Source organism: Asterias amurensis, chromosome 17 (genome assembly GCF_032118995.1).
Source record: "Asterias amurensis chromosome 17, ASM3211899v1".
NCBI lineage: Eukaryota > Metazoa > Echinodermata > Asteroidea > Forcipulatida > Asteriidae > Asterias > Asterias amurensis.
In genome coordinates this window covers 13,335,352-13,361,883 of record NC_092664.1, presented here as the reverse complement: position 1 = coordinate 13,361,883, position 26,532 = coordinate 13,335,352, and the positions used below count along the sequence as shown (strand labels likewise).

The following is a 26,532-nucleotide window of genomic DNA, read 5'->3' as shown; positions in this document are numbered from 1 at the left end:
CCCCGTTTTGGCTAGTCTATTGATTAAAAAGTGAGTTAGTCTGGCCCCGCCCAACTAATCAAGTGAAAAATAGAGGCCATACCCAGATCTTTTTGTTAGCGGGTGTCCTTGCACAGTGTGTTCTTTAATCATTACATTGGATGGATACCAGGGATAACAAATTGTCATCACATGATGATCCAATGGGTTTACCCTTTACTTTAATTTATTTCATGTGATCAAAGTTTGTGTGTGCGGTAGTGTTTGCCAAGACCGCTCGTCAAAGTTTACCAGAATAATGAAACTAATTAAACGTTGATTCTGCAATTGATACTGCAAATACCGCTATGCGGGTGCCAAGTTACTTATTATTATCTGGATTTTTTAGTTAGTTTGGTTTTGGTTACTGCATATGGTTTTTGCTGGTGTTTTTGTGGAATTTTGAGCGACCCTCGACTCGTCGGTAGATTTAGTAGTTTAGTTAGCACCGTCTGTGTTGAGAAGGTTGGACCATAAATAGAGTTTTGGACCACAGCCCACATTGCAGAACTTTCAAGGACGAAACAGAAAATGGTGAGTTGTTGTGAATAAATTGTGACTGACAAAATGTTTAGCTTTTCTTCAACCGAGTTTGTATCAGTATCACTTTTGCACGTATGTGCACCTGTTTGGGACTTTTAAGTTTATCTTTATGTATTTACTGTGCAATGTTTTTAAGTTTAGTCAACTTCAGGCCTGTATTATTTAATATTTAATTAAATTTAAATGGGTAAAGGCCCGATCACACAGGCCCCGAGAACGATAACGATAAAAATGCACGCCCTCGATTGGTTGAAATGCCCCACGCAGAATACGCCCACGCTCATTCAACCAATCGAGGGCGTGCATTTTTATCGTTCTCGTTTTCGTTCTCGTTATCGGGGCCTGTGTGACCGGGCCTTAAGGCTAGTAAAGGCTAGTAAAATAGATAAGGCTGAAAATTGTGATTTTTTTTAAGTACTACTATTACTAGTACTACAACTACAAGTGTATAACTTTAAAGTTCAACTAAAATAGTGCCAATTACAGGTTGAGCATATTATTTGTTATTATAAGTTTAGATATTTTTCCGTATGGCATCACCACTTTTTCACTCATCTTTTCATATCGAATGAAAAAGTGGTGGCGCCATACGAAAACTTTTCAATAATTTTTTAATCGATAAAAATGCACGCCCTCGATTGGTTGAAATGCTTCACGCAGAATACGCCCACGCTCATTCAACCAATCGAGGGCGTGCATTTTTATCGTTATCGTTTTCGTTCTCGTTATCGGGGCCTGTGTGACCGGGCCTTAAGGCTAGTAAAGGCTAGTAAAATGGATAAGGCTGAAAATTGTGATTTTTTTAAGTACTACTACGTACTAGTACTACAAATATGTGTATAACTTTAAAGTTCAACTAAAATAGTGCCAATTACAGGTTGAGCATATTATTTGTAATTATAAGTTTGGATATTTTTCCGTATGGCATCACCACTTTTTCACTCATCTTTTCATATCGAATGAAAAAGTGGTGGCGCCATACGAAAACTTTTCAATAATTTTTTAATCGATAAAAATGCATGCCCTCGATTGGTTGAAATGCTTCACGCAGAATACGCCCACGCTCATTCAACCAATCGAGGGCGTGCATTTTTATGGTTCTCGTTTTCGTTCTCGTTATCGGGGCCTGTATGACCGGGCCTTAAGGCTAGTAAAGGCTAGTAAAATGGATAAGGCTGAAAATTGTGATTTTTTTTAAGTACTACTACGTACTAGTACTACTACGTACTAGTACTACAAATATGTGTATAACTTTAAAGTTCAACTAAAATAGTGCCAATTACAGGTTGAGCATATTATTTGTTATTATAAGTTTAGATATTTTTCCGTATGGCACCACTACTTTTTCACTCATCTTTTCATATCGAATGAAAAAGTGGTGGCGCCATACGGAAACTTTTCAATAATTTTTTAGGCTATGTTTTTAAATTATGTTTTAAAATAAATTACATAAAAACATTAAAAAGTAATAAATTTATATTAAAAAGTTATAAGATCAGGTAATCAGGTGGTTTACGTTGTTATGCGCTCCGGGAAGACCGTCTTTACACAAGGTCCAGCCCTTGTCCCAGGCCCCACTCCATTCAGGTAAAATATGAGTAGTGTTGGTTCTGATAAGAATCGATGCCCGATGGTTGGCAACTCATCATTTTGATCCGTAATCTCTGATCATCTTCAGGAGGATGCCAGTGGCTTGCTTAAGCCATTGGACACTTTCGGTACAGAAAAGAAAAGAAAAAAGGTCACAGATTTACAAATAATTTACAGGGGTTTACAGAAGGTAATGGTGAACGACTTCCCCTGAAATATTGTTCCATGAAATGCTTTACTTTTTGCGAAAACATTAAAACAATATCAATTCTCGATAGCGAGAATTGCAGTTTAAAGGCGGAAGGTGCGGAAACAAGGGTGGGTTTTCTCGTTATTTTCTCCCGACTCCGATGACCGATTGAGCCTAAATTTTCACAGGTTTGTTATTTTATATATAAGTTGTGATACATGAAGTGTGGGCCTTTGGACAATACTGTTTACCGAAAGTGTCTTATGGCTTTAAGTACTGCCTTGGAGATGAACTGGTAGTTTGGTTTGGCTCAATGCTGGGCGAAGGTGGGAAGAGGAACAGGATAAGTTGGGCTTAGCTCTATGAAGCGTGCAGGCAGGAACTAGAACTGAAGCCTAAACTAAGTAGGGAGTGTGTGCTCACTGAACTGAAGCCTAAACTAGGTAGGGAGTGTACTGTGTGCTCACTGAACTGAATCATTTGGTGATAAGCACAGGGAGTGTGGTGAGGAAACCTGAGGGTACACTGAGCTATAGATGACACGTCTGAACCTGAATGAGGAGGGGATGTGACTTCCCTTGGGTGGCTTTCACAAAGAGTTAAGACTCTAGTCTTATCTCGAGTTAGGATGAGTTAGGCCTACTCGTACTAACTTAGGATTAGCCATAAGTTTTTAATATCTCCTAGGAATAGTCCTAATTCCTAAGTTCTTCGTGAAAATCGACCCCTGTGCATATAGGAGACCCATTAGTCAGAAAGATTGGGAGCAAAATCACAATGTGAAAGACTTTGTCTTGAGGAACTGTGTCGATGACCTCTCTGATCAGTCTGGGGTGCCATGCCTGGATGAGAGGGATGAGTTCTGCAGCCGATTTCACGAAACGCTAGGATTAATCCTATCTGGAATTAACTTAATAACTTAGGATACTCGTCCTAACCTAGGATGGGTTCAATGTGTCCAACGTCTTCTGATACGGAACTTAACTCATCCCAAGTCCTAAGATTACATGTAATCCTGAGTTAGGAAGAGTTTGGTGAAATCGATGGCTGCAGCATCCGAGTCTACTCGGTGCACCGCCCGACAGACCACCGCGTGGTCTGTGATGTTAGAGTGCTTGGTAATTGCTGACTTCTTGAAATCTTCCCTCCTTCTACTTCTACTTCTACATCGGTACTTGGCATAGTCCTTCAGTCAGGATGTAAACGCCAAGGATAGCTGCCTATGTGCGGTGCCAAGTGTTGCAGGTGCATTTTATTGTACATGGTGCAAGTGTTGGGAGGTAGCTAAATGTTTGCTCCAACCATCCCCTTAAAGACCCTGATGGACGGGAGCTCAAGAATCTGGCTGGGGAGGGCATTCCACCATAAGACTCTTCGTGGGAAAAATGAATATTTGTAGAGCTGGAGACGTGCTGGTATGACGTGCTTGGAACCATGGGTATGAGGTATTGAGTTGGATTGATGACTACTAGCTGAAGGCTGATCTTGTACTATCAAGGAGTGACTAGCAGCCTGTCTGCATTTTCCCAGAGAGTCCCATTGAAGATCATCTATCATTTTGGAGATGCTGTCCCTGCTGTGGTAGTTGTTGAAGATGAATCTGGCAGCTTGGCGCTGGTTTTTTCTATTTTGGTGATGTTTTTCTTGGTGTGCGGGGTCCAAACTGTGCTGCAGTATTCAAGATGTAGACGGACAAGAGAAAGATACGCTTGTTGCCATAGCTTCTGGGAGCAGCCTCTGAGGTTACTCTGATAAGTCCCAGCATCCTGTTAGCTTTTGCAGATATAATGTCTATATGGGATTGCCAAGTTACTTGTAAGAGTTAGGCCAAGATAGGGATGTTCAGAAACTGTAGTAAGAGCACTACCACCGAGATGGTAACTCAGTGTTTATGGTTTTACGTAGCAAAGCGAGGCATATGGTGTGGCATTTGTCTTTGTTAAACTTCATGTTCTATGTTTCAGCCTATTGCTGTAGGGTGTCAAGATCCTTTTGAAGAGCTTGGTGCTCTCATATACACAAATAGTACATAAACTTATATTATGCACCGTGTAACTTAGTATTTAGTAAGCTTTCTTCGCATTCCGATAGAAAAGAAATTTTTGGGGTCAAAAAATGTTGTAGAAAGAATGCAATGTGTGTTGATAAAGTTTCAGATGAGTATGTAGTAAAAAGGGAATTGAATTTATTGCTGTCTGGAATTTTGTAAAACGTAACGTTACGGAGGCTCAAAATCGGAGCCTTGTAAAGTTGCTAGAAAGTCGCAAATGTAATTTTTCGTTTGCGACACTTCTTTTTACAAAATCTCAGAGCAAAGTATACACATTGTGCTAGCGCAAACTGAATAAACAGCAATACCTCACCATGCAATGCCTCAAACGCACTTTTTTCCCCTTCTATATAATGCTGGGAATGTAGGCCTAAATCTACAGTCCTCCACAGTACAAAAGTCAGAAGTCAAAAGTTTAAAATTATCCATCTGTGATATTTACAATATTTGCACTGCGTTAACTTGTATAATCAATTTATCTTGTGTCAGAGTACACAGAAAACGGTAGTGTGTGACAGTGTGTCGATAATCTTTAGCCAAACTATTGTACTTTGTCCTGTGTTTGACTAGATGTAAGTGTTGTCTTTAAAGTTCAAAGTTCACACTTGAAACAATCTCTGTGTTTGATCATTCAATATTTTGAAGGAAGGAGTTTTCCAGGTAAAAGGTTAGAGTGGGGTATTTCCAAAATTTGTTCTGACCTACAAACTTGTACCATTTATCAGGTATAAGAATTAGAATAAGAATTAGAATGTTTTATTTTCTGCATCATAATTTACACAGAAATTTAGTTCCCATTTGCACAAAAGAATTAAACAACTGGTAGTTAAAAACTGTTTTTACAAAGTGACACAGATTAAAAGGACAGAAATAAACACACTAAAAATAAGTAAAACATCCACCAGAATTCATTAGAGAATAGAACATGAAGATTCAAGATTTGTAATAATTGTCATTTATTAAAAAGCATGTCATTTGTTTTCACCTGGAGAAATAAGTAAAGACATAACAAACAATAGACACCAAGAATTTTAAATTATGGTGTTAAAGGGTGAGGGGTTCTATATTAAGATACACACTTGTTCAACTGAGTCACTTGAAGTTTTCAAGAAACATCTCTAGACTTTCCTGTTCAATGGTTGATTGCTTTAAGACAAACTGTTTTCTCGTAACTAGTGCCTTTATTTATTTGCTTATTGTTCTGTTTCTTGTAAAAGTGCTGTTGTACCCTGTGCAGGAGCGCTCTTTATGCATACGTTATTATTATTATGAATGCATGTCAGGTTACCTCAACCATCTACTGTTAAAGGCAGTGGACACTATTGGTAATTACTCAAAATAATTATTAGCTTAAAACCTTACTTGGTAACAAGTAAAGGGGAGAGGTTGATAGTATAAAACATTGTGAGAAACGGCTTCCTCTGAAGTGACGTAGTTTTCAAGAAAGAAGTAATTTTCCACAAATTTGATTTTGAGACCTCAAGTTTAGAATTTGAGGTCTCGAAGTCAAACATCTGAAAGTACACAACTTCGTGTGACAAGGGTGTTTTTTCTTTCATTATTATCTCGCAACTTACATGACACAAACTGTTCACGTTGACATGGTATTTTGGCTGGTAACCTTATTCTGAAAAACATTTGTTCTGCTTACATGTGAACCTGTAGCAGAACTACCATTAAGTTAAAATCTTGTAGTATTCTGAGCGCTTTCAATTTTTGTAGCTAGTTTTTGCAATAAATAATTGGGCCCAGATCAGGAAAGACTTGGCTCCATATTTCATTCAGAATTGTGTATGGGTGTCTGACATCTCTAATGAACCGTGATAACGAAACAACTTTTCTTTGAAAGCTGACAATATGACCACAAGGGCGTATTTTACTGCAAAATAGCAAATGGATTCAGTCTGAAGAGTTCAGATTGATCATTCACTTGTGACCAGGCGAGGCATTGTGTAGGGACAATGTACAACAATGTACCAGACACCTCTTAGAATTGGAAACACGTTTTTAGAAAATATGTTTTGTACACATAGTGTAAGTCCCAAAAACCTGGGTTGATTTCAGAGGAGTTTAGTAAAAAAAAAAAATTAACAAGTGCTTGATTTAGCAACTACATATAACACCTACATTAGGTCTATTCTCTACATGTAACAACACAATTTTTCCTTTTTTTCAAGAAGTATCACCCCCCCCCCAAAAAAAAACAACACAACAACAACAACAACAACAAGACTTTTAATGAAGATGAAGGGGCAACCAGGGAGAAGGGGGGGGTGTTTTCTTTCAGCACCGATTGAATTTTAGTCAAACCATGATTCCCAGTTTTAAATCGAAGCTTAAATCCTCCTGGATCATCAGCACTAACTAATGACCAAAAATTCATGTGTGTTTAAAGGTTTGGGTTGGGATGATCAATGTGTCATGTGTATAAGACTATAAGTCTGATACTCCGATACTCTACAGTGCTCAAACTATAGCCCTTTTCACACTTCTCAGGAAATTCCATTCCCAGGAAAAAAATAAACCTGCTCAGGGGTAGGGTTAGGAGAGTTAACCCAAGGGTAAAATGTTTTCCTGGGTAAAACAAGCTAGTGAGAACAAAAGTGGGTTAAACTTACTCCAACTTTTACGTCCACAGCATCAGTCTGACATGTTAAAGGCAGTGGACACTATTGGTAATTGTCAAAGAGCAGTCTTCTCACTTGGTGTAAAAATTTGAGCTCGATTGGTCGTCGGAGTTGCAAGATAACTATGAAAGAAAAAACACCCTTGTCACACGAAGTTGTGTGCTTTCAGATGCTTGATTTCGAGACCTCAAGTTCTAAACTTGAGGTCTCGAAATCAAATTCGTGGAAAATTGCTTCTTTCTCCAAAACTAGGTCACTTCAGAGGGAGCTGTTTCTCACAATGTTTTATACCATTAGTCTCTCCCCATTACTCAGTTCCAAGTAAGGTTTTATGCCAATAATTATTTTGAGTAATTACCAATAGTGTCCACTGCCTTTAACCACATTTTCCTAGGGTTTGGTCGTTAGTGTGAAACGCCCATCATATTTCTAGGAAATAGTACCGTACTCCTGGGAGTTCCAATTGGGATAGTGAGAACAGTTGCTGGGGTGGCGGTGGGGTTCACTCAGGAAATTACTCTGTAATGTGAAAAGGGCTTTAGTAACCTCACCATCATGTGACACAAGGGGGGTGTTTGGGGTTACTTTGAGTATCTTGTTTATCGTCATTTTTATGTTATGTTCATGGCTTTAGTATCCTATCTGAAGGACGACAAAATTATAATGAAGTCTCGCTGGAGGACACAGTTACCACACCAGCCGTCGATTTCACCAAACTCTACCTAACTTAAGACTAATCTTAGGACTTAGGACGAGTCTCAACCCTGCACTGTAGCATGCAGACCTTAAGATTAATCCTAAGTTACGACGAGTTAGGAGATAGGATCAATCTTAGCATTTTGTGAAATCGGCTGCAGGGTCTCGAATCAACACTCCTGAGCCTGATTTTGTAGGGTTGCTTTTAAAGCAGAAAATAATGCTTACCAATTTGAAATGAGCAGGATACCAGTCAACAATTATATGTGACATGGTAGTTTGCTGGTAACCTTATTCTGGTAAGCATTATTTTGTTGTGTTAGCAACTTTTTGTGCTTATCAAGCTTGGGCGATACTACGATATTATCGAATATCGCGATATTAATTTGGACACGATTTCGATATCGGATGGATTTGGTTTTAATCGAAATATCGATATATCGCGATATATCGCGATAATCACGATATATCGATATATCGATTAAATATCGCAATGTATTTGCTAGCTGAGACATCTTGCACCCCATAGGTTTGGAGTAAAACCAGAAGAATAGGTCATTAGAACACCTCTCTTATGCTATGACTGTCTCTTCTACAACTTTCACTTGGAGTTTTAAGACTGATGATGTCAAATTTTATTAATCGCGATTATATCGCATATCACGATATATTGTCGGCGATATATCGTGAATAAAATAAATCGATATCGCCCAAGCTTAGTTCTTATAAAATGCAGTTCTATGAAATTAGGGCCCTGAGCTTTATACAGTGCTCTTATTAAACCGCATGGCAACAACACGCCATTTCAGTACTAATTTACAGAAGTATAATAAAGTAATTATATATCTTTTTTTGATTTGTTTCAGACGGCCACAGGAGAAAAGAGAGAGCATTTATACAAAGTGTTGGTGATTGGAGATTTAGGGGTCGGCAAAACGAGCGTTATTAAAAGATACGTCCATCAATTCTTCTCTCAACACTACAGAGCGACTGTATCCTTTGTTTTTATACAGCTATAAGAAGATCGGCAGCCATGTTATTCCTAGAAAATTTATAAACTTTGAAGAAGTTGTACAGAATGCAGTTATTAGGCAACTGAAAGCACACAATTTTATGCAACAAGGGTGTTTTTTCTTTCATTATTCTTTTGCAACTCCGATGTCCAATTTGAGTTCAAATTTTCACAGATTTGTTATTTTATGCATATCTTTGGATTGTACACTAAGTGAGAATACTGGTCTTTGACAATTACCCAAATGTGTCCAGTGCCTTTACATCTATAAGTTCAGAAGAAGTTATTATATAGGCCTGTCATAAGCCTCGTATAGACCCCTTGTAGAAAGGGACATGCCACATGGACGATAAAGTCACTGTTTTTTTGGTGAGTAAAAGACAGCTACAGTGTATGGTCAATAAATTGCCTCCGTTGTGGTCGCTGAGGGTGCTTTTTGGTTTCACTTTTATGTGTTGAATTCAACTATATGTACTTGTGTGTGTGTGTGTTTTTAATGTGGTAGAGTATATTTCCTGAAACACCTTCCCTTCAGATTGGTGTGGATTTCGCCCTGAAGGTCATCAACTGGGATGCAGACACACTCATCAGGTTACAGTTATGGGATATTGCCGGTAAGGTCAAAGGTCATTCCTAATGTCAAATTGAATCTTGAGAGGGCAGTCAGGATCTCAAGCTTTGAATTATACAAAGACTAATTATGATCTTTAGGCTCAAGGTATATTTTAAATGGTGTTTGAAGCTTTGCATTGTGTGAAGGATAAGAAGTACTAAATTGTAAACCATGTGTAAAATCTCTTCTGAGGGAGTGTTTGGTTCTGAAAAGAGCCGGTTTGGACTCGACGCTTCGAAGAGTATACTCTGCTCGTCTTCAGGAGACTGCTGGTGGTGGTTGAGCTTATGTATGGCTTGAGCACCAACCACCACCAGTAATCCAGCATTCCCCTAAAGATGAGCTGAGTATACTGTTCGAAATGTCGAGACCAAACCGGCTCTTTTCAGGGCCAACAATCCCTCAAAAGAGATACTATATTCATGGTTGTACTCGCAAGTACTATTTAGTCCTTTGTACATTTCTCAGGTGGGATTTGAACCCACGACTCTTGCAATTCTAGAGCAGTGTCTTACCGACTAGGCCACCGAAATTGCTTGGTACCCGCCGCTAAAACATAGGATTCAAATTGCCTCTATCTACTGCCTCTATCTACCGGACAATCTCTGTGTAAGGGAAAAAACAAAATTAATTTGTTCTTAATATTTAAAAAACATTCTAATAATTTTAAAACCATTAACTTGTATCTTTATCAAGATTTAACCCGTGACCTTTGAACTCTTAATCTCTACCCAGGTCAGGAGAGGTTTGGTAACATGACGAGAGTATATTACAAGGAGGCGGTTGGAGCATTTATCGTATTTGATGTCACGAGAGTGTCGACGTTTGAAGCAGTAGCAAAATGGAAACATGATTTGGACAGTAAAGTTCAGTTGGCTAACGGTACCAATATACCAGTGGTCTTACTGGCCAATAAGGTAAAATAAAGTTCAATCAATCAATCAATAATCAATTAATCAATCAATCAATCAATCAATCAATCAGTCAATCAAAAGAAATTTATAAAGCGCAAAAATAGAAAGTTTGCTCTACGGCGCTGGTGTATGAGCACAAACAGGAGAAACGTTATTGATGATACACCTCCTGAAACAGGTGAGCTTTCAGGAGTGTCTTGAATGTATGCAGTGAGGTGGTATCTCTGATGTATTGTGGAAGTTTGTTCCAGATTCTGGGTATACAGAAAATGATCTATCGGCAAAAGAGACACAATGGGTTCTAGGCTCAACAAAGTTTGGTGAATAGGAGGCTGATGATCGAAGTCATCTCTGTTGAGAACTTATTTGGAGCATGTCCGTGATGTAGGCTGATTGGATTATACCAGTGGTGTTACTAAATAGAAACACTACGCCTTGAGCGCCTTAATTTTGTGGATTTTTGTGGATTTTGTGTTTTTCCAATTGTGATGCAAGAAAATTCACTTCTCTCGAAGCATTTCGCTGAAAGTATGAATCAGGTTTAAACCTGGAAGTCCTAACTTTTTTCATTTTGAGGTTCCGGATCATTGCATTGTACCTGTCTTAAACTATTATTCTTATTCTCAGTGCTTTGCAACCATTTGGGAAATGTTCTTTATAATTGTTTGTATTATTATTGAGGGTTACGGCTCTCAGTCAAAAATCACCTTTGTTTTCCTCAACATTTTTCTTCCTTCTAATTTTTCTTTTCTTTTAATTTTTCTTTCCATCTGATTTTTCTTTCCAGCCGAATTCCATATAGGTTTAATTTAGGCATGAATTTTGTGCGCAGATTTGTTCGTTATATACTCATATGGAATAAATTGCCAGTTCAATTTGCAAAGCTGACTCTTCAGATTTTCAAGGGACTTTTAAAGACCCATTTGTTTGATTCTATATTTTTGTAATAAAGTGCTTTATATATTTTCTAATTTCATTGTTTTGTACTTTGTGTTGTGCATAGGGACTCCTGCATTATGCACTAAATTAGTGTCTGGTATTATCATTATTATTATTCAGATAAAATAATTATCTTTGTGTCTGTTTGAAATAAGTAACTAGAGTGAGTGGTTGATTTTATCCTTGGCCATCATACAGCTTTTCTTCCAGTTCAAACTAGAAGCTCAAATAATAATTATTTAATAAGAGTTATGTTAAAGTTACGACTAAATTTATATATTTAAATATCTTATTAATTTTCAGTATAAAATGTTGATGTTGAATGTACTTTTCCCAGCGAAACCCCATTGTATTAATTTTACGAACTCTTAATTTCTAGTTATTATTATTATTACCACTCTCAGTAATTAAACGTAAGCATGTATTTTTGTTGTTGAGCGCATTGATATTTCCTTTAATTCTGAAATGCGCTATATAAGAATGACCTATTGTTATTTCTATTATTATTTCTTGTTGACAGTGTGACCAAGCTAAGGAAGGATTGGTTAACAACAGCGCACAGATGGATGAATATTGTAAAGATAAAGGATTCATCGGATGGTTTGAGACCTCGGCTAAAGAGAATATTAACATCGATGAGAGCGCTAGATTCCTAGTCACAGCGGTAAGAACCAGACATAAACCTTCTTCAATTGGATTTCCCATTTTTGCTGTTCTCAGAAAAAAATTGGAAATTGTTTTACAATAGCCTGAAACCCTATCAAAACTTTTACCATTTGTAAAAGTGTAGGTCAGCCTATCTCAGTCAAATGTTTGTTTATATTCTCACTTAAAGCAATCGCAAAACATCGCTGAACAGTATTGTCCAAAAGCCAACAATTTGTGTATCATGATTTATATATAAAATAACAAATGTGTGAAACTTTAAGCTCAATCGGTCATCGGAGTCGGGAGAAAATAATGGGAAAACCCACCCTTGTATTCGCACATTTCGCCATGTCATGACATGTGTTTAAAATAAATCCGTAATTCTCGCTAATGAGAATTGATATTGTTTTACCATTTTCTCAAAAAGTAAAGCATTTCATGGACTAATATTTCAAGAGAAGTCTTTCACCATTACCTTCTGTAAACCCTGTAAATTATTTGTAAATCTGTGAACTTTTTTTTTTTTCTGCACAGAAAGGGTCCAATGGCTTTAAAGCAATCGCAAAACATCGCTAAACAGTATTGTCCAAAAGCCCACAATTTGTGTATCACGATTTATATATAAAATAAACGTGTGAAAATTTAGGCTCAATCGGTCACCGGAGTCGGGAGAAAATAATGGGAAAACCCACCCTTGTATTCGCACGTTTCGCCATGTCATGACGTGTGTTTAAAATAAATCTGTTATTCTCGATATCTAGAATTGATCATTGTTTTAACGTTTTCTCAAAAAGTAAAGCATTTCATGGAATAATATTTTAAGGGAAGTCTTTCACCATTACCTTCAGTAAACCCTGTAAGATATTTGTAAATCTGTGAAATTTTAATTTTTGTTCTGTTCAGAAAGTGTCCAATGGCTTTAAATGTTTTCCATTCTTGGTCTGTTTTGTTTCTCTCTTTTTACCAACCCCTGCTCTACACAATTGTTTATTTATTTTTGCTATTTTTTTTTAATTTTTGTTGTTCAGTTTTTTGTCTGTCTTTCTGTCCTGGGATTTGCCCCCATATCACTCCCTCTTTAGTTCTTGTTTATTATATGGCCATTTTGTATGCCTCTTTTGTTAGTTTACTTAAAGCCAGTGGACACTATTGGTAATTGTCAACGACCAGTCTTCTCACTTGGTGTATCTCAACTTATGCATAAAATAACAAACCTGTGAAAATCGGTTGTCGGAGTTGCGAGATAACTATGAAAGAAAAAAACACCCTTGTCACACGAAGTTGTGTGCTTTCAGATGCTTGATTTTGAGACCTCAAGTTCTAAACTTGAGGTCTCGAAATCAAATTCCTGGAAAATCACTTCATTCTCCAAAACTACGTCACTTCAGAGGGAGCTGTTTCTCACAATGTTTTATACTATCAACCTCTCCCCATTACTCTTTACCAAGTAAGGTTTTATGCCAATAATTATTTTGAGTAATTACCAATAGTGTCCACTGCCTTTAATATAATTGTCTATTTTCTGAATGCACTTCTGTATTTGCGTCTTTCTGTGATATGGAAATCAATGTTGTAAGAATGAATGAATGAATGAATGAATGAATGAATGAATGAATGAATGAATGAATGAATGAATGAATGAGGGGCCAAATATCATGCCTGAAGAACTCAGGCAGGCATATTGGCAGGATTGCTCTCTTGCAATAGTTTTTTTTCAAAAATTGATTAGAGCCGGATTTGAACCTACGCTCTCTGGATTAATATGCCTTAAAGGCAGTGGACACTGTTGGTAATTACTCAAAATAATTATTAGCATAAAACCTTTCTTGGTGACAAGTAATGGGGAGAGGATGATCGTATAAAGCATTGTGAGAAACAGCTCCCTCTGAAGTGACGTAGTTTTCAAAAAAGAAGTAATTTTCCATGAATTTGATTTTGAGACCTCAGATTTAGAACTTGAGGTCTCAAAATCAACCATCTTAACGCACACAACTTCGTGTGACAAGGGTGTTTTTTTTTTTCATTGTTATCTCGCAAGTTCGATGACCGATTGAGCTCAAATTTTCACAGGTTTGTTATTTTATGCATATGTTGAGATACACCAACTGTGAAGGCTAGTCTTTGATAATTACCAATAGTGTCCACTGCCTTTAAAGGGTTTGGGTTTTTTGGTACAACACAAAACACAAATGTCCACAGATTTACACATGGTTTCAAGATAATGATGGTAGAAAGTTTCCCTTGAAAAAATTACTCGCTGAGGTTCCTTCAGTTTTTTAAATGAGTAAATAGTTTCAATTTTAATTTCAATGTGCAATGATTTGAAATGTAAAATTGTAGCTTTATTTATTGAGTACTTTTCATCTGTTATTTAATATCAATTTATAATATTTTTTATTTTTTGTAATTCAGCCTTTGTGCTGCGAGGAATTTTTTTTAATAAACCATTTTATCTATCTATCTATCTATCTTTGTTATACATTTTTATGACATTATTGATTATTAATGTGAAATGCCCCAGGGGTTTTGTTGTTTGCTTCAATTTCAGATCAATCTTTGATATAACTTCATACTTTTTTTCTTCGCAGATCCTTGCAAATGACAAAACCATCGACCACGACGATAAAGAAAGTGACGCAGACGGCTTTGCGATAGATTCAAATCAAGACGGTGAACAAGAAGGCAAAGGATCATGCTGCTGACGATGATGTCTGAGAAACTTTCCTTTCTTAATCCCATCCCACCTCCCTCCTTATGACTCCAGCCTGCCCTAACTAAGGAAGATCTTAACTTCAAGGCACTGCAGCCGATTTAATCCTATCTCGAGTTAGGACGAGTAACCCATCCTAACTTTGGATGGGTTCAATGCGTCCTAACGTCTATCGATACGGAACTTAACTCGTCCTAAGACCTGGATTAAAGACACTGGACACTATTTGTCATTGCCAAAGACCAGTATTCTCACTTGGTGTATCCCAACATATGCATAAAATAACAAACCTGTAAAAATTTGAGCTCAATTGGTCATCTAAGTTGCAAGGGCATGGTGAAAGAAAAGTTTCTTTGCTTTTAGATGTACTTAAAAAAGGCTTCAGGCCTGAGGTCTTTCAGTATTTGAGTGAGAAATTATCTCTTTCTCAGAAACTGTGTTACTTCAGAGGGAGCTGTTTCTCACAATGTTTTATACTATCAACAGCTCTCCATTACTTGTCACAAAGTAAGTTTTTATGCTAAAAATTACTTTGAGTAGTTACCAATAGTGTCCAGTGCCTTTGATTCTTTCATATGAATCAGTCATACTCATTCATTTTACTTCAATAAACCTCACTCTGTAAGCGTTTTACAGTTTTAATTTGATGACATTGACTTTCTACACTGAACCCCAAGCCACTTCACACTATGCGAATTTGATAATTTACATAATCATGTAAATATATGCGAGAATCATGAATATTGAGGATTCTTTGTATATAAACAGGTTGTAATTTACAATAGAGGATACTGATCAAGAAACTTAACATACTCCTTTGTCAGAATAAATTATCAGTTTTACATAATAAAGACATTCCTTTTTTTTCTTGCATTTTTTTCCTGAATGAATGAGTTGTTAATTGAAATTGATGAATTTGCATTTAAATATGAGGCATGGTCTGCGGGGGCAGTTTTTAGTTGTACAACATCGAAAATGTGGTTTTGTTTTATATTTTATGAGTAACACATATTTTCCATTGTGTTAGGTTGATTTTCTTTGTTTGTGCTCTTCCAGAAATAATGACTACTTTCAGACCTTGATTCTTGTATTAATAATAATAATAATTGTATGGAAGTTTTATATAGCGCATTTATACTGAACAAGGTACTCAAGGCGCTGAGTATATACAAAGAAAGATAGGTTATTGCAGTGATGAATTCTGAGACCCAATTATGTAGCACCTTATGAGGGTTTACAAGGTGCTACGGCGCATTAAGCAGCCACAGCCAGGAACACCGGGGCGAACCCCTTCTCTTTTCAATAATTGCACTGGGTTCTTTTACATGTGTAACACAACACATAGGACCAACAGCTTTACGTCCCATCTGAAGGACGAAGCAATGGTTAAGGGTCTTGCTTTAGGACACAAGTGTCACGGTTGGGGATACGAACCCACACTCTGCTGATCAGAAACACCAGAGTTTGAATTCAGTGCTGTTAACCGCTCAGCCACGACACTTCCACTAGTGCGGTGACTCTAGGGCCCAAAGCCTTCTACTTGTGAGATTTGCTGGTGCAGTGGCTTGCTCAGTGTCAAGCTTCTACTTAAAATTCCTCAGACTACAATGTATATTGATAGTTGCTTTGTTAAATTGTTCGGGCAAGCTTTTGTCTAGCAACCTCCAGATGAGCAAACCCTGGTATCATTGTGCCATATACATTCATTCAGTATTGTGTGTAATTACATGGAGAAAATTTGATTGCATTTTCGACTTCAATGGAGCCTTCTTGTATTGTAAAGTCTTATTTAGCTTGTGATCTACCAATAAGGTACCAAATTAAGGCGCTTGAACAAACAAACATTTTTAGACAGTAATGAGACCAATTTCAGATTACAGGCAGCTGCTGGAAGGCAAGCTCTGATGGAATATTTGGATTGATTTTTAAAATTATTTTTCGTATACATTAATATCAAACTTCTATCTCATTGTCACTTTTGAAATCTAATTTCTATACTTTTATAAAAAGACAAATGTATGTAATCATGATGTGAGGTCTAATCTCAAATGAATTAATAATTTATATTTAAATGCATTTTTGACATAAATTGCTCTAAAGCTAGTGATAAATATAAATGATTACAGCAGATCTAGTTTTGTAAATATTTTTGCATGACGACGAGAGAAGTATTGATTAAGTATTGAACCCATGGGGGAAACTTACTGGGTAAACTTTGGTTCGGGGTTGAACAAAGAAAATTGATAGAGCGGGAGTTGAACCTGAGACCTCGAGAGTAAAGTGTCAGTGATTAGCGCAATGCTGAGCATAATACTGAGAATGCGCGCTCGTGCTCGGGAACCGATTGGTCTGCTGCTGCCAGCATCTCAAACGTCTCCACTATGAGATCTTGCCTAACGGTGCAAGTTGATATTAAGGTTCAGCAGGCATCTATGATGAAACAAGTTAGCTGAGAATGCTGAGAATGCGCGCTATTGCTCGGAGACGATTGGTCTGCTGCCAGCGCCTAAAAAGTCTCCTACTATGAAAGATCTTACCGAACTGTGCAAGTTGATACCAAGGTTCAGCAGGCACTATGGCCTTATCTGTGATGGAATAAGTTAGCTGGGAGTGCTGAGAATGCGTTCTTGCTCGGAGACGATTGGTCTGCTGCCAGCGCCTAAAAAGTCTCCTATTATGAGATTTTACCGAACTGTGCAAGTTGATACCAAGGTTTAACAGGCACTATGGCCTTATCTGTGATGGAATAAGTTAGCGTTTCCCAGACCTTGGCTAGGGTTTTGGGTCGGACTTCATAGCTTGGGTCCAGGCCTATACTTTTGGACAAGTCGTTAATGGTTTGTTGAGGTGATAGTCAAGTCTTGAAGGTAGTAAAACGATTCATGTCTCCACGATCAAATACTGCTCTAACAAGATCACTGCTCTCGCGAGGAGCTGCTGGCTGACGACTACTCCCCCATTTAGGGTGCGTTCGTTTAGCTTTCCTGGGTCATCCCCGGTCTGCCCCTGGTGCGTTCGAATAGCTTTTGACATCATTCAAGGGGCTCACCCAGGTCAGCCCCCAGTGCCCTGCTTGTGGAGTGGGTCACTTAGGAGCTTGCCCCAGGTAAACGACGTCACTACGAGAGCAGTGAGTGGTCGTTCGTTTAGCTCTTGTCAGGGGGCTCACCCTAGTGAGCACTGCGGGGTAGACCCAGGGGAAGCTAAACAAACGCACCCAAAATGAGACTGGGGCCAGCAGTCTCACGAGAATACCGCCAGTGCCGCGGAAATTGCAGAGAGAGTCGAAACCCTTTCATCACATGACAGACATTTAACGACTTGTCCACAAGTCTGATCCAGACCATGGTGTGCTGTCTGATTTTGTGACGCATCACACAGCTGAAAAGTTATATACTCGGTGCGCGCTTCTTTTCAGCTGTAATTTACATTGGTTGAAGGAATATATTGAGTGTGATGCACTAATAATTGGTGCATAATTTCAAATGGATTCTTCGGTAAACACATGAGATTTGAAGGCGTTGTGTTCTTGCCGCAGTTGCAATGACCGACTTTCGAGCTCATTCCAATATTTTAAAATATATGATCTCTTTCAATGGTGCTGTAGTTCATCCAAGTGTGTGTAAATTTATTTTGTATAATATGTGTCACTTGATTAGCTAAATTTAGATTGAGTTGATTGTGTTTTAAAGTAGTGGTAGAGAGTTATCATTATAAAACCCCATTTTGAAACGAAGTAAATCGGACGCCCCATGCTTTAAACATGTACTGTGATAATAGTTTGCCAAGTTTAGTTTGATAAGTATTTCTTGATATAGTGCAGGAGGGTCACCCATGCTGGGAAAGGTTTTTTTTTTTACATCATGGTACAGCAATGATCCATGTAAATGCCCATGTAAGGAAATGGACACTTGCTGACCCGTGGTCATGGGTGCCATTGCGGAGAGCCCCAAAAATGAGCTAGATCAGTGGGGCCAAATTCCATGGCTCTGCTTAGCACCAAATTCTGTGCTTATTATTACCATTCTCCAATAAGGTGCAAGTGCCAGTATTCTGTACTATCTGTGTAAGCGAAGAATGCCTAGTAACGTGGAGTCACTAACCCGTGAAATACCCTTCCTAAAGCGCGGAATACCCTGCTTCCGTAAGCGCAGACTATTTACAGTAACTTACAGTAAGCAGATCCATGATGGGCCCTTGGGAGTTAACTGATAAAAACCTTTTAGAAAATGTTCCAACTCTTCCAAAAAACTAATGTCCATTTCTTTAACGCAATCTTCTTTTTCAGAAAAAAATATAAATATCTTTTAAAAAACTAATTATGTGCATTTCTTCAGAAAAAAATATCTATCATAAAAAATCGGGGCTTTTACAGCGCAATAATATTTCTCAAAAGGGTTGCCATTGATTATAAAGACATGTAGCTTGCCTGGTACTTTGCTCAAACATGCATTTATATTAATCTTTGTGTGGACCAACTAATAACTTTTTAAAATACGCCGTTTTATTTATCTTTAATTTGATTGTTAAAAATCTTAAATATTTAACAATGGAATTACAACGCTATTCACAGAATTTAATCATTAAAGAAACATAAATATCAAGTTGTTATGATTTGTCTTGTTTTATTGAATTTCAAAGTTTACCCAATCTTAGTGACTACTGTACAGAAACTGTTGAGTTTAATTTTCCAGTGCGAGTTTTCGATCAGATTGGTATCATGGATCAGTTGCTAGGGATGTTTACTGTTTATACAGGATTGCAGACAGTTGCGATCACGAGGTAGAAATTTCTACCTCCATTGGGTGTGATCAAACCAACCAGGGCCCAATTTCATAGAGCTGCTAAGCACAAAAATTTGCTTAGCATGAACTTTCTTCTTTGATAAAAACAGGATTACCAACCAAATTTCTATTCGTTGCATATTGCTTGTTACTCGTATTCAGCTGTTGTTAGCTTATCCCGAGTGTCACATGGAAATTTGGATGGTAATCCTGTTTTTATCATAGGAAGAAATTCCACGCTTAGCAAATTTATGTGCTTAGCAGCTCTATGAAATTGGGCCCTGGAGTTTTGAGTCTGGAGTTTCCAAACTGTTCATGTTATGGCGCACACTGTATTTTGCTCAGAGTGCACAGCAAAACATTTTGAGACCTGGGCAGACCTGCCCAGCAAAGACCACAGCAATTGCCGTGGTGCCCTTTGCTTTTGCTGTGGTGCCCTTTGCAAAGTTTAAATACAAATTTCAAAGGAATTTGCTGTGCCCCTTCAAGAAAAAAAAATTCAAGGCCTGCCCCCATATTTCAAAAAGGCTAACGGGAGGGACCCTAGCCAAAACACATAACCAATTTTCAGGGGGGGAACCCAGTAGTTCCAAGGGAACTTAAACCTCAACGCCACCCCATGTTATTTCAAACTTTTCCTGGGAACTTGTCACCCCGAGGGTAAAATCCTCCTTAATCCTACCCCTTAATCCCGATCCTATACCCAGAAAGTGCCTAGGAGTTTCCTTGGGTAAGCAATTAAAATGTGAAAAGACCAAATCAATATTCCGCAGGACCTTCCAATGAAACTTGTCAAGTGCAAAAGATTGAATCTGTACGATACACATCAACAAACAATTTTAATTATTACAATAAAGCAATTACATAAAGAAGATAAAAAAAAGTCACTGACTTTTTCCCTCTGGTGGTAATAAAAATGGACTGGACCATCGGCCAATAGTAGTAAGATTCCCTGTATTCGTTACGTAGCACGTTATGATCAATCCAATGATACATCTAAGGGCCCAGACTATTTCAAGCCTCTTGTTGCCTCTAAAGGCCATACCCGAATTAGCGGCTACAGCTACGGCTACAGCTACGGCTACTGCTAGATTTCCACTTCATCATGTGTTGGGAGTATCTAGAATGTCCTTAGCAACACCCTTGTCAACATTTGTAGCCGTAGCCACAAAATTGGAGACAAGCCAATGACAATATATTGACCGTCACGTGGTGCAGATGTACTGTTGATCTCGCATTCATTTGGCAGGCAAATTCTACAGACTTGTTTACATATAAAAACATCATTATATGGATGTACATGTACTGTAATACACATACTTGTATCCAATGATTTCGCTGGTTCTGTAAAGGCAATACCTGTCTTTATCCTTGCTGGTTAGGACAGGAGACCAGTCTAAAAAACATTGTTCTATGGATGTACATTTACAGTAAAACACATGTCAATGTATACAACGGCATCGCTGGTTCTTGTCATTGCAGGTAACGAGTTACGACAGGAAACCAGTCCAGACCCACAACTACTTGATGATTCAGCAAGTTTCTTTCTTAGTCTGGGTGTCTCTCTAGTGAGGTAACGCACAGTGTCGTTAATAAATAAACCAGTCCTCATCATAACCAAAGAATATTGTGATTCTCCTCTACAGTTCTGAAAGGCATTTAGTTCAAGCTAGCGTCAATCCATGTGTTATTTCCTGACAACGTTGTGTTTTGGGCGGTCAAACTTTGTCATGGGGGCACCACCTACGCCACACGTTCCGATTCCAACCTTTCCTGAGGTGCTTTCTGGTGAGGCAAAGATACTCTTCTTTGTCATGCCTTTCTTGCTCTTGATTGCCTGTCAGGTGCAAAACAAAAAAGGAGTAATAGAAATAAGGGAATCAATGTGTGGTGAAGAGGTTTTCAACTAGTGGTTTAAACCCAACGAGGCCTGGTTCTTGATAATTTTACCGAGACGAAGTTGAGGTAAATCTGTGGACATTGTGTTTTGTGTCCTACAAAAAGTACCCAGACCCGTCAAAGGCACTGGACACGTTTGGTAATTGTCAAAGACCAGTGTTCTTTAATACTGGTGTATCCCATCATAAGCATAAATTAATGAGCCTGTGAAAATTTGGGCTCAATTGGTCATCGAAGTTGCGAGAAAATGATGCAAGAAAAACCACCCTTGTTGGACGAATTTGTCTGCTTTCAGATAGGAATAAAAGACTTCTAGCTACAAGTCGTTTAATATTTTTGTGAGAAATTTTCTCTTCCTCAAAAACTACGTTACTTCAGAGGGAGTCATTTCCCACAATGTTTTATACTATCGACAGCTCTCCAAAGCTTGTTTCCAAGTCAGCTTTTAAGTTAATATTTGTTTTAGGTAGTTACCAAACGTGTACCCAGACCCTTTAAGGAAACTACTATCTCTTTACCTTACTGCTGAAGTTGAGCCAGCTGTTCTTTTGCTCTTCGTGTTTCTGTTCCATATGTTTCTGACGATCGATCTTCTTTTGTGTCTTTTTTTTCTTGTATTCTCTCTGCTTAGCCTGAAGCTCTTTCCTTCAAGAACAAGTCAAGTATATTTTAAGAAAGAAAAAGACAACACTTAACAAGAAGAAAGAAAAAGACAACACTTAACAAGAACTGTAAATGTCACTTAAAGTCAGAATAAACACTTGGTTTTTGGAACCGTTTGATTGTCTAATTCCTATTTACAATGAAACTAACTGTTTTCCTTTTTTTATAGTATTTAATATTTTTATCCATCCTGTAATTGGCGCTAGCACTGTTGGATGTTGAATAAAATAAAATAAAATAAACATGAAAAAATTTCATTTAATTCTTGGTCGCATTTTTGAGGTATCCACAATCTGAGAAAAGTTACCAGAATAAACAAACTACCATGTCACAAGCATAATTATTGACTGGTATCCTGCTCATTTCTGCTTAGCAGAAAAATTGTTAAGCAATTTTGTCAATTTCTGAAACTGGACCCTGCTTAATATTCAGGTAATTGATTACAAACTAATGCGCAACTTACTTTGATAGTGGTTTGGAGTTACTTAAGCCAGCCTCCTCACTCGTCCTCTTATTACTGCTCTCTGTTTCTTCAGTCTGTTTTAACTTGGAAATCTGTCAATTGAAAAGATTTGTAGAGATTTCTTGAACAATATTCCATCAATTGAGACACAAGCAGTTTGTTTGTACCTGAAGAGTAATAAGAATTATGTAAGTTGTAGCTAGACCAATTTTAGTGGAGGGCTATAAATCTTCTTCTTTTTACGTCCACCAAGGGCGAGCGGATCAACAAAATTATTCATGTTGAATTATGGGACCCTTATTGCTGAAGTGCGAGCTTCAGGCACTGGCCTGACACTTGCCTTCGTGCCCCCTGGTTAGTGCCTTGGTGCCCTGGAAATGATCAAGTAGAAGTTACCTATTTCCTCATAGGGTGCCCTTTCCCAAGGAGAAAATGCCTTGGTGCCCTTGCCCTTTCAAACACAAAGCACACAGGAGTGCAGGCATAATACCAGGTTTCCAAAATGTTCATATTATGGCGCACAATGTATTTTGCTCAGAGTGCTGAGCAAAAATTATAAGTCCTGCCGTCGATTTCGCAAAGAGTTAGGACTCGTCTTATCTCGAGTTAGGACGAGTAACTCGTCCTAACTTAGGATTAATCTTAAGGTCTGCATGCTACAGTGCAGGGTTGGGACTCCTAAGATTAGTTTCAAGTTAGGAAAAGTTTTGTGAAATCGACAGCTGAGCAGGCCCGCCCACAACACTGTCCACCGAGAATGGACACATAAAGGCTAATTTAGGAGATGACCTTGTTGAACTGACAAGACAGTATAAACAACGGCAAGTTAAACCTAAGGAAATTGGTTTTCCGCCAACCTAAGGTTACTTGTCAACTTACGGGAACTATTTCTGTGTTTTCGTACTCGTCAAATGTTACAGTAACTGTGCTGTCGTTGTGAACCTCATCTATTGTACATTGGTAGTACCTAAAGGGAAGAGAAACAAACAAACAAACAAACAAACAATTAATTTCAATCTTAACAAATTATACTCTGAGATAATAGTGAACAATTATGTCTTAAATGACAGTATGACACCCCTAGGAATAATTATCAAATCAGGGGTATATTTAATAAAGAGCTAAAATTAGTCTTATCTCGAGTTAGGACGAACTCGTTTTAATAGCTCCTTAGCCTAATCCTAAGTTAGGACTTTCTTTGTGAAACCAACCCCCCGCGTGAAGATTGTAATTAACAATTTGTGGTGTGATACAAGACGATACAAGACATCTTATGATATAACAAATGTATAAAATCTCTTCACTGGCTTCCTGTTTGAGAGCGAATACCTGGTCATTGGGCCAATAAAATTCCATAATCTTTCTCATCTCCCTGTGGAGTATACAGCCCATACGCTCGGAAGGCTTTTTCAAACACATTATCAACCTCTACTCTCACAGGTACCCATTTACACTCCCGGGTGGAGAGAAGCATTTAGACTAAAACGTCTTGCTCAAGGACACAAGTACCACGACCGGGATTCGTAACCACAACTCTGATGACTTAACCACTAGAATTTGAATTCGATGATCTTAACCGCTCGGCCATGACACCCCACTATATGTATATCTATTGATATTACTAAACAGAGATAATAATAATAATAATACACGGTTTTTATATAGCGCTTTTTCACGGGGTGTCTCAAAGCGCTTCCGACATTATTACCCCTGGTCACTGGGCCTTAAATCATTCCTTAAACCATCTCAGCTCACTGGGGAGTATACAGCCTGTGCAACAATTATATGCGCTACATGGCTAAACCAATCACAAGAACCATCTCTGCCCTCACAGGTACCCATTTACCCCTGGGTGGAGAGAAGCAATTATAGTTAAGTGCCTTGCTCAGGGACACAAGTGTCACGACCTGGATCCGAACCCACACTCTGCTGAACAGAAGCATCAGAGCTTGAGTTCGGTGCTCTTATCCACTCGGCCACGACACCCCACGATCTCTGTGTTATTCCGTGACTGTATTAATACACAAAGTCTCGTACTTACAGTCCATCTACACTGTATATGGCTTCACACCTATCACCAACATTCCATCTGGTGATTTCATCGGCGGCGGGGTCGGCTGTTTCCTCTTCTTGAGGTTCACTCGATCCTGGTGCTGCTTGTACTAAGTCTGTTGTTAAGTCTATCACATCCTGTGAACAGAAAGTACTGTTAAAGAGACTGCCAAACAGAGCGTCTGAGATCAATTTAAGTATCACCCATAAAACAGACGAGATAAATCTTCTTTTAGTGTTTTGTTCTGATAAAACAGTTCAGATGAGAAAACCACATTCTCATTTTGATTCTCGTGCCTTCTCATTTTGATTCTGTTCTTGTAAAGATTCTGAGCTACAAGTTCTGTGTGATCTTGTGGATTCCCCTACCATGTGAAAACCTATCATGTGGCTATTTTTGTGATCAGACTCAAACTTTTTTTACATTTATCCACTGGAATTTTTGTAAGATGTTGTACTATCCTACCTGTAAATCTGCTTTCAGCTTAGTTAGTTCTTCATTTTCAGGATCGTTTGTCAATGCAGCCTCAACCTGTTGGAAAATGAATGTTTGATTTAAATGAGATAATTTGATAACGATGAATGATTTCTGTCACTGTCAGTCTGTGGCAATGAAAAGGTTATGAATTGATTTTTATGTCTCTAAATTTGTTGTTTCACTTTCATTTATTCATTCATACATACAATATTTATTTCCATATCACAGAAAGACAAGCATACAGAAGTTCATGCAGAAAATAGCAGAAATGTAGACCCAGTAACTGGGGCGCTGTACTCCTTTTTTCGAACTAGCACGACCGAGAATGTCAACATTTCGAAAAAAGGAGTACAGCGCCCCAGTTACTTGGTCTACATTGATACTGTTTTTTTCTGCATGAACTTCTGTATGCTTGTCTTTCTGTGACATGGAAATAAATGTTGTTTGAATTAACAAATGAAAACAACACATTTAGAGACATAAAGATCAATTCATCAAAGAGTCAAAAACTGTCTATCTATTCTATTTCAATTTCATGTGACAATGTCTGTGACTGTGCTCCATATTTTAAATTTTTGTTTGATAATAAACACAACAACAATTAATAAATGGTCACTTCTTGTCTTGATGGATTATATTAAATTGGGAGAAAATTACTACAACTAACTTTGAATACTCAAGTAAAATCCTATACATCAAGAATATAAACGAGACTTTCTAGTCTCAATTCAGGCAGGTCGAGTTGTCTTACTATTCCAATGGACAGTGCATAATTTTTAAGCAAAATAAACCGAACAAAACGTCATCACACAAATCACTCAAAATTAACTAGATTACAATCAAATAAAACACAACATCTTCAGGAAAACCCAAACACCAATATCTTTAAGTGAAAGAAGCAGAAAAATGTGATATTTACCTGTTGGAGTTGGGCTCTGTAAGTGAGTAAATTCGCCGAATAATCTTCTGCCATTTTGCTATGCTGTTGTTTGTTGTAAATCTAATAACTTGTAAATGGCGCCCTCTAGAGTAAACTTTCAGCAAAAAGCAGTTTTCCATCAAAACTTGCTAAGCGCAGAAACTGGTGGTACCTCTGGCCAAAACTCTAAAAAGTTTACATTGTTGCAACAGGTGCCCACACTAACTTGTTTGCAAAGAAATTTATTGAATAAAACAGTATTTTCTGCTTAACAGCTTTATGAACTTGGGTCCTGCTAGACAAAATTTCTATGCCATTTCCATTATGGAGCATATGTCATAAAGTTTAAAACTTAATTTTAAAAGTAACCTGTAACCCGCTGTTTCTGTTAAGCAATACTTTTCTGTGCTTAGCAAGTTTTTCTGCTTAGTTAGCAGCTCTATTAAATTGGGCCCTGGTGTACATGGATTTTATCTTCCCTTGATCCTCAACCCAAAATGATACATAGTTGAATTAGTTAATCCCTGGATATTCGGTCATGCAGAAATCTTGTGCTATGAAATGAAAGTCTTCCAGTACCTGCTCTAAAAAAAACTATTCCTTTTTTTTATTTTACCAAGGACAAACTTAATCCCCTTGGATAGTCTGCTGCTTCTCTTTACCGTTAACCCAGACACTACCCTGCCAAGTTTTACGCTAAAATACCTCTTTCTAATTAACCCTA

The 26,532-nt window shown here is 37.9% G+C and overlaps 2 protein-coding genes across 2 annotated transcripts; one reads left to right on the top strand and one right to left on the bottom strand.

Moving 5' to 3' along the window:
• Window positions 1–202: 202 nt before the first annotated feature.
• On the top strand, window positions 203–18,407 carry LOC139950167 (ras-related protein Rab-32-like). Its single transcript, XM_071948794.1, has 6 exons — window positions 203–552; window positions 8,581–8,706; window positions 9,262–9,340; window positions 10,075–10,256; window positions 11,713–11,856; window positions 14,429–18,407. Exons 1-6 carry the CDS (start codon window positions 550–552, stop codon window positions 14,540–14,542), a joined length of 648 nt encoding a protein of 215 aa, XP_071804895.1. The 5' UTR covers window positions 203–549; the 3' UTR covers window positions 14,543–18,407.
• On the bottom strand, window positions 15,063–25,886 carry LOC139950166 (survival of motor neuron-related-splicing factor 30-like). The gene is made up of 7 exons (XM_071948792.1): window positions 25,809–25,886; window positions 24,878–24,943; window positions 24,401–24,549; window positions 23,239–23,326; window positions 22,360–22,451; window positions 21,752–21,878; window positions 15,063–21,171 (listed from the first exon to the last, which is right to left on the bottom strand). The coding sequence occupies exons 1-7, from the start codon at window positions 25,860–25,862 to the stop codon at window positions 21,022–21,024; spliced, it is 726 nt and encodes a 241-aa protein (XP_071804893.1). The 5' UTR covers window positions 25,863–25,886; the 3' UTR covers window positions 15,063–21,021.
• Between the last annotated feature and the right edge of the window lie 646 nt (window positions 25,887–26,532).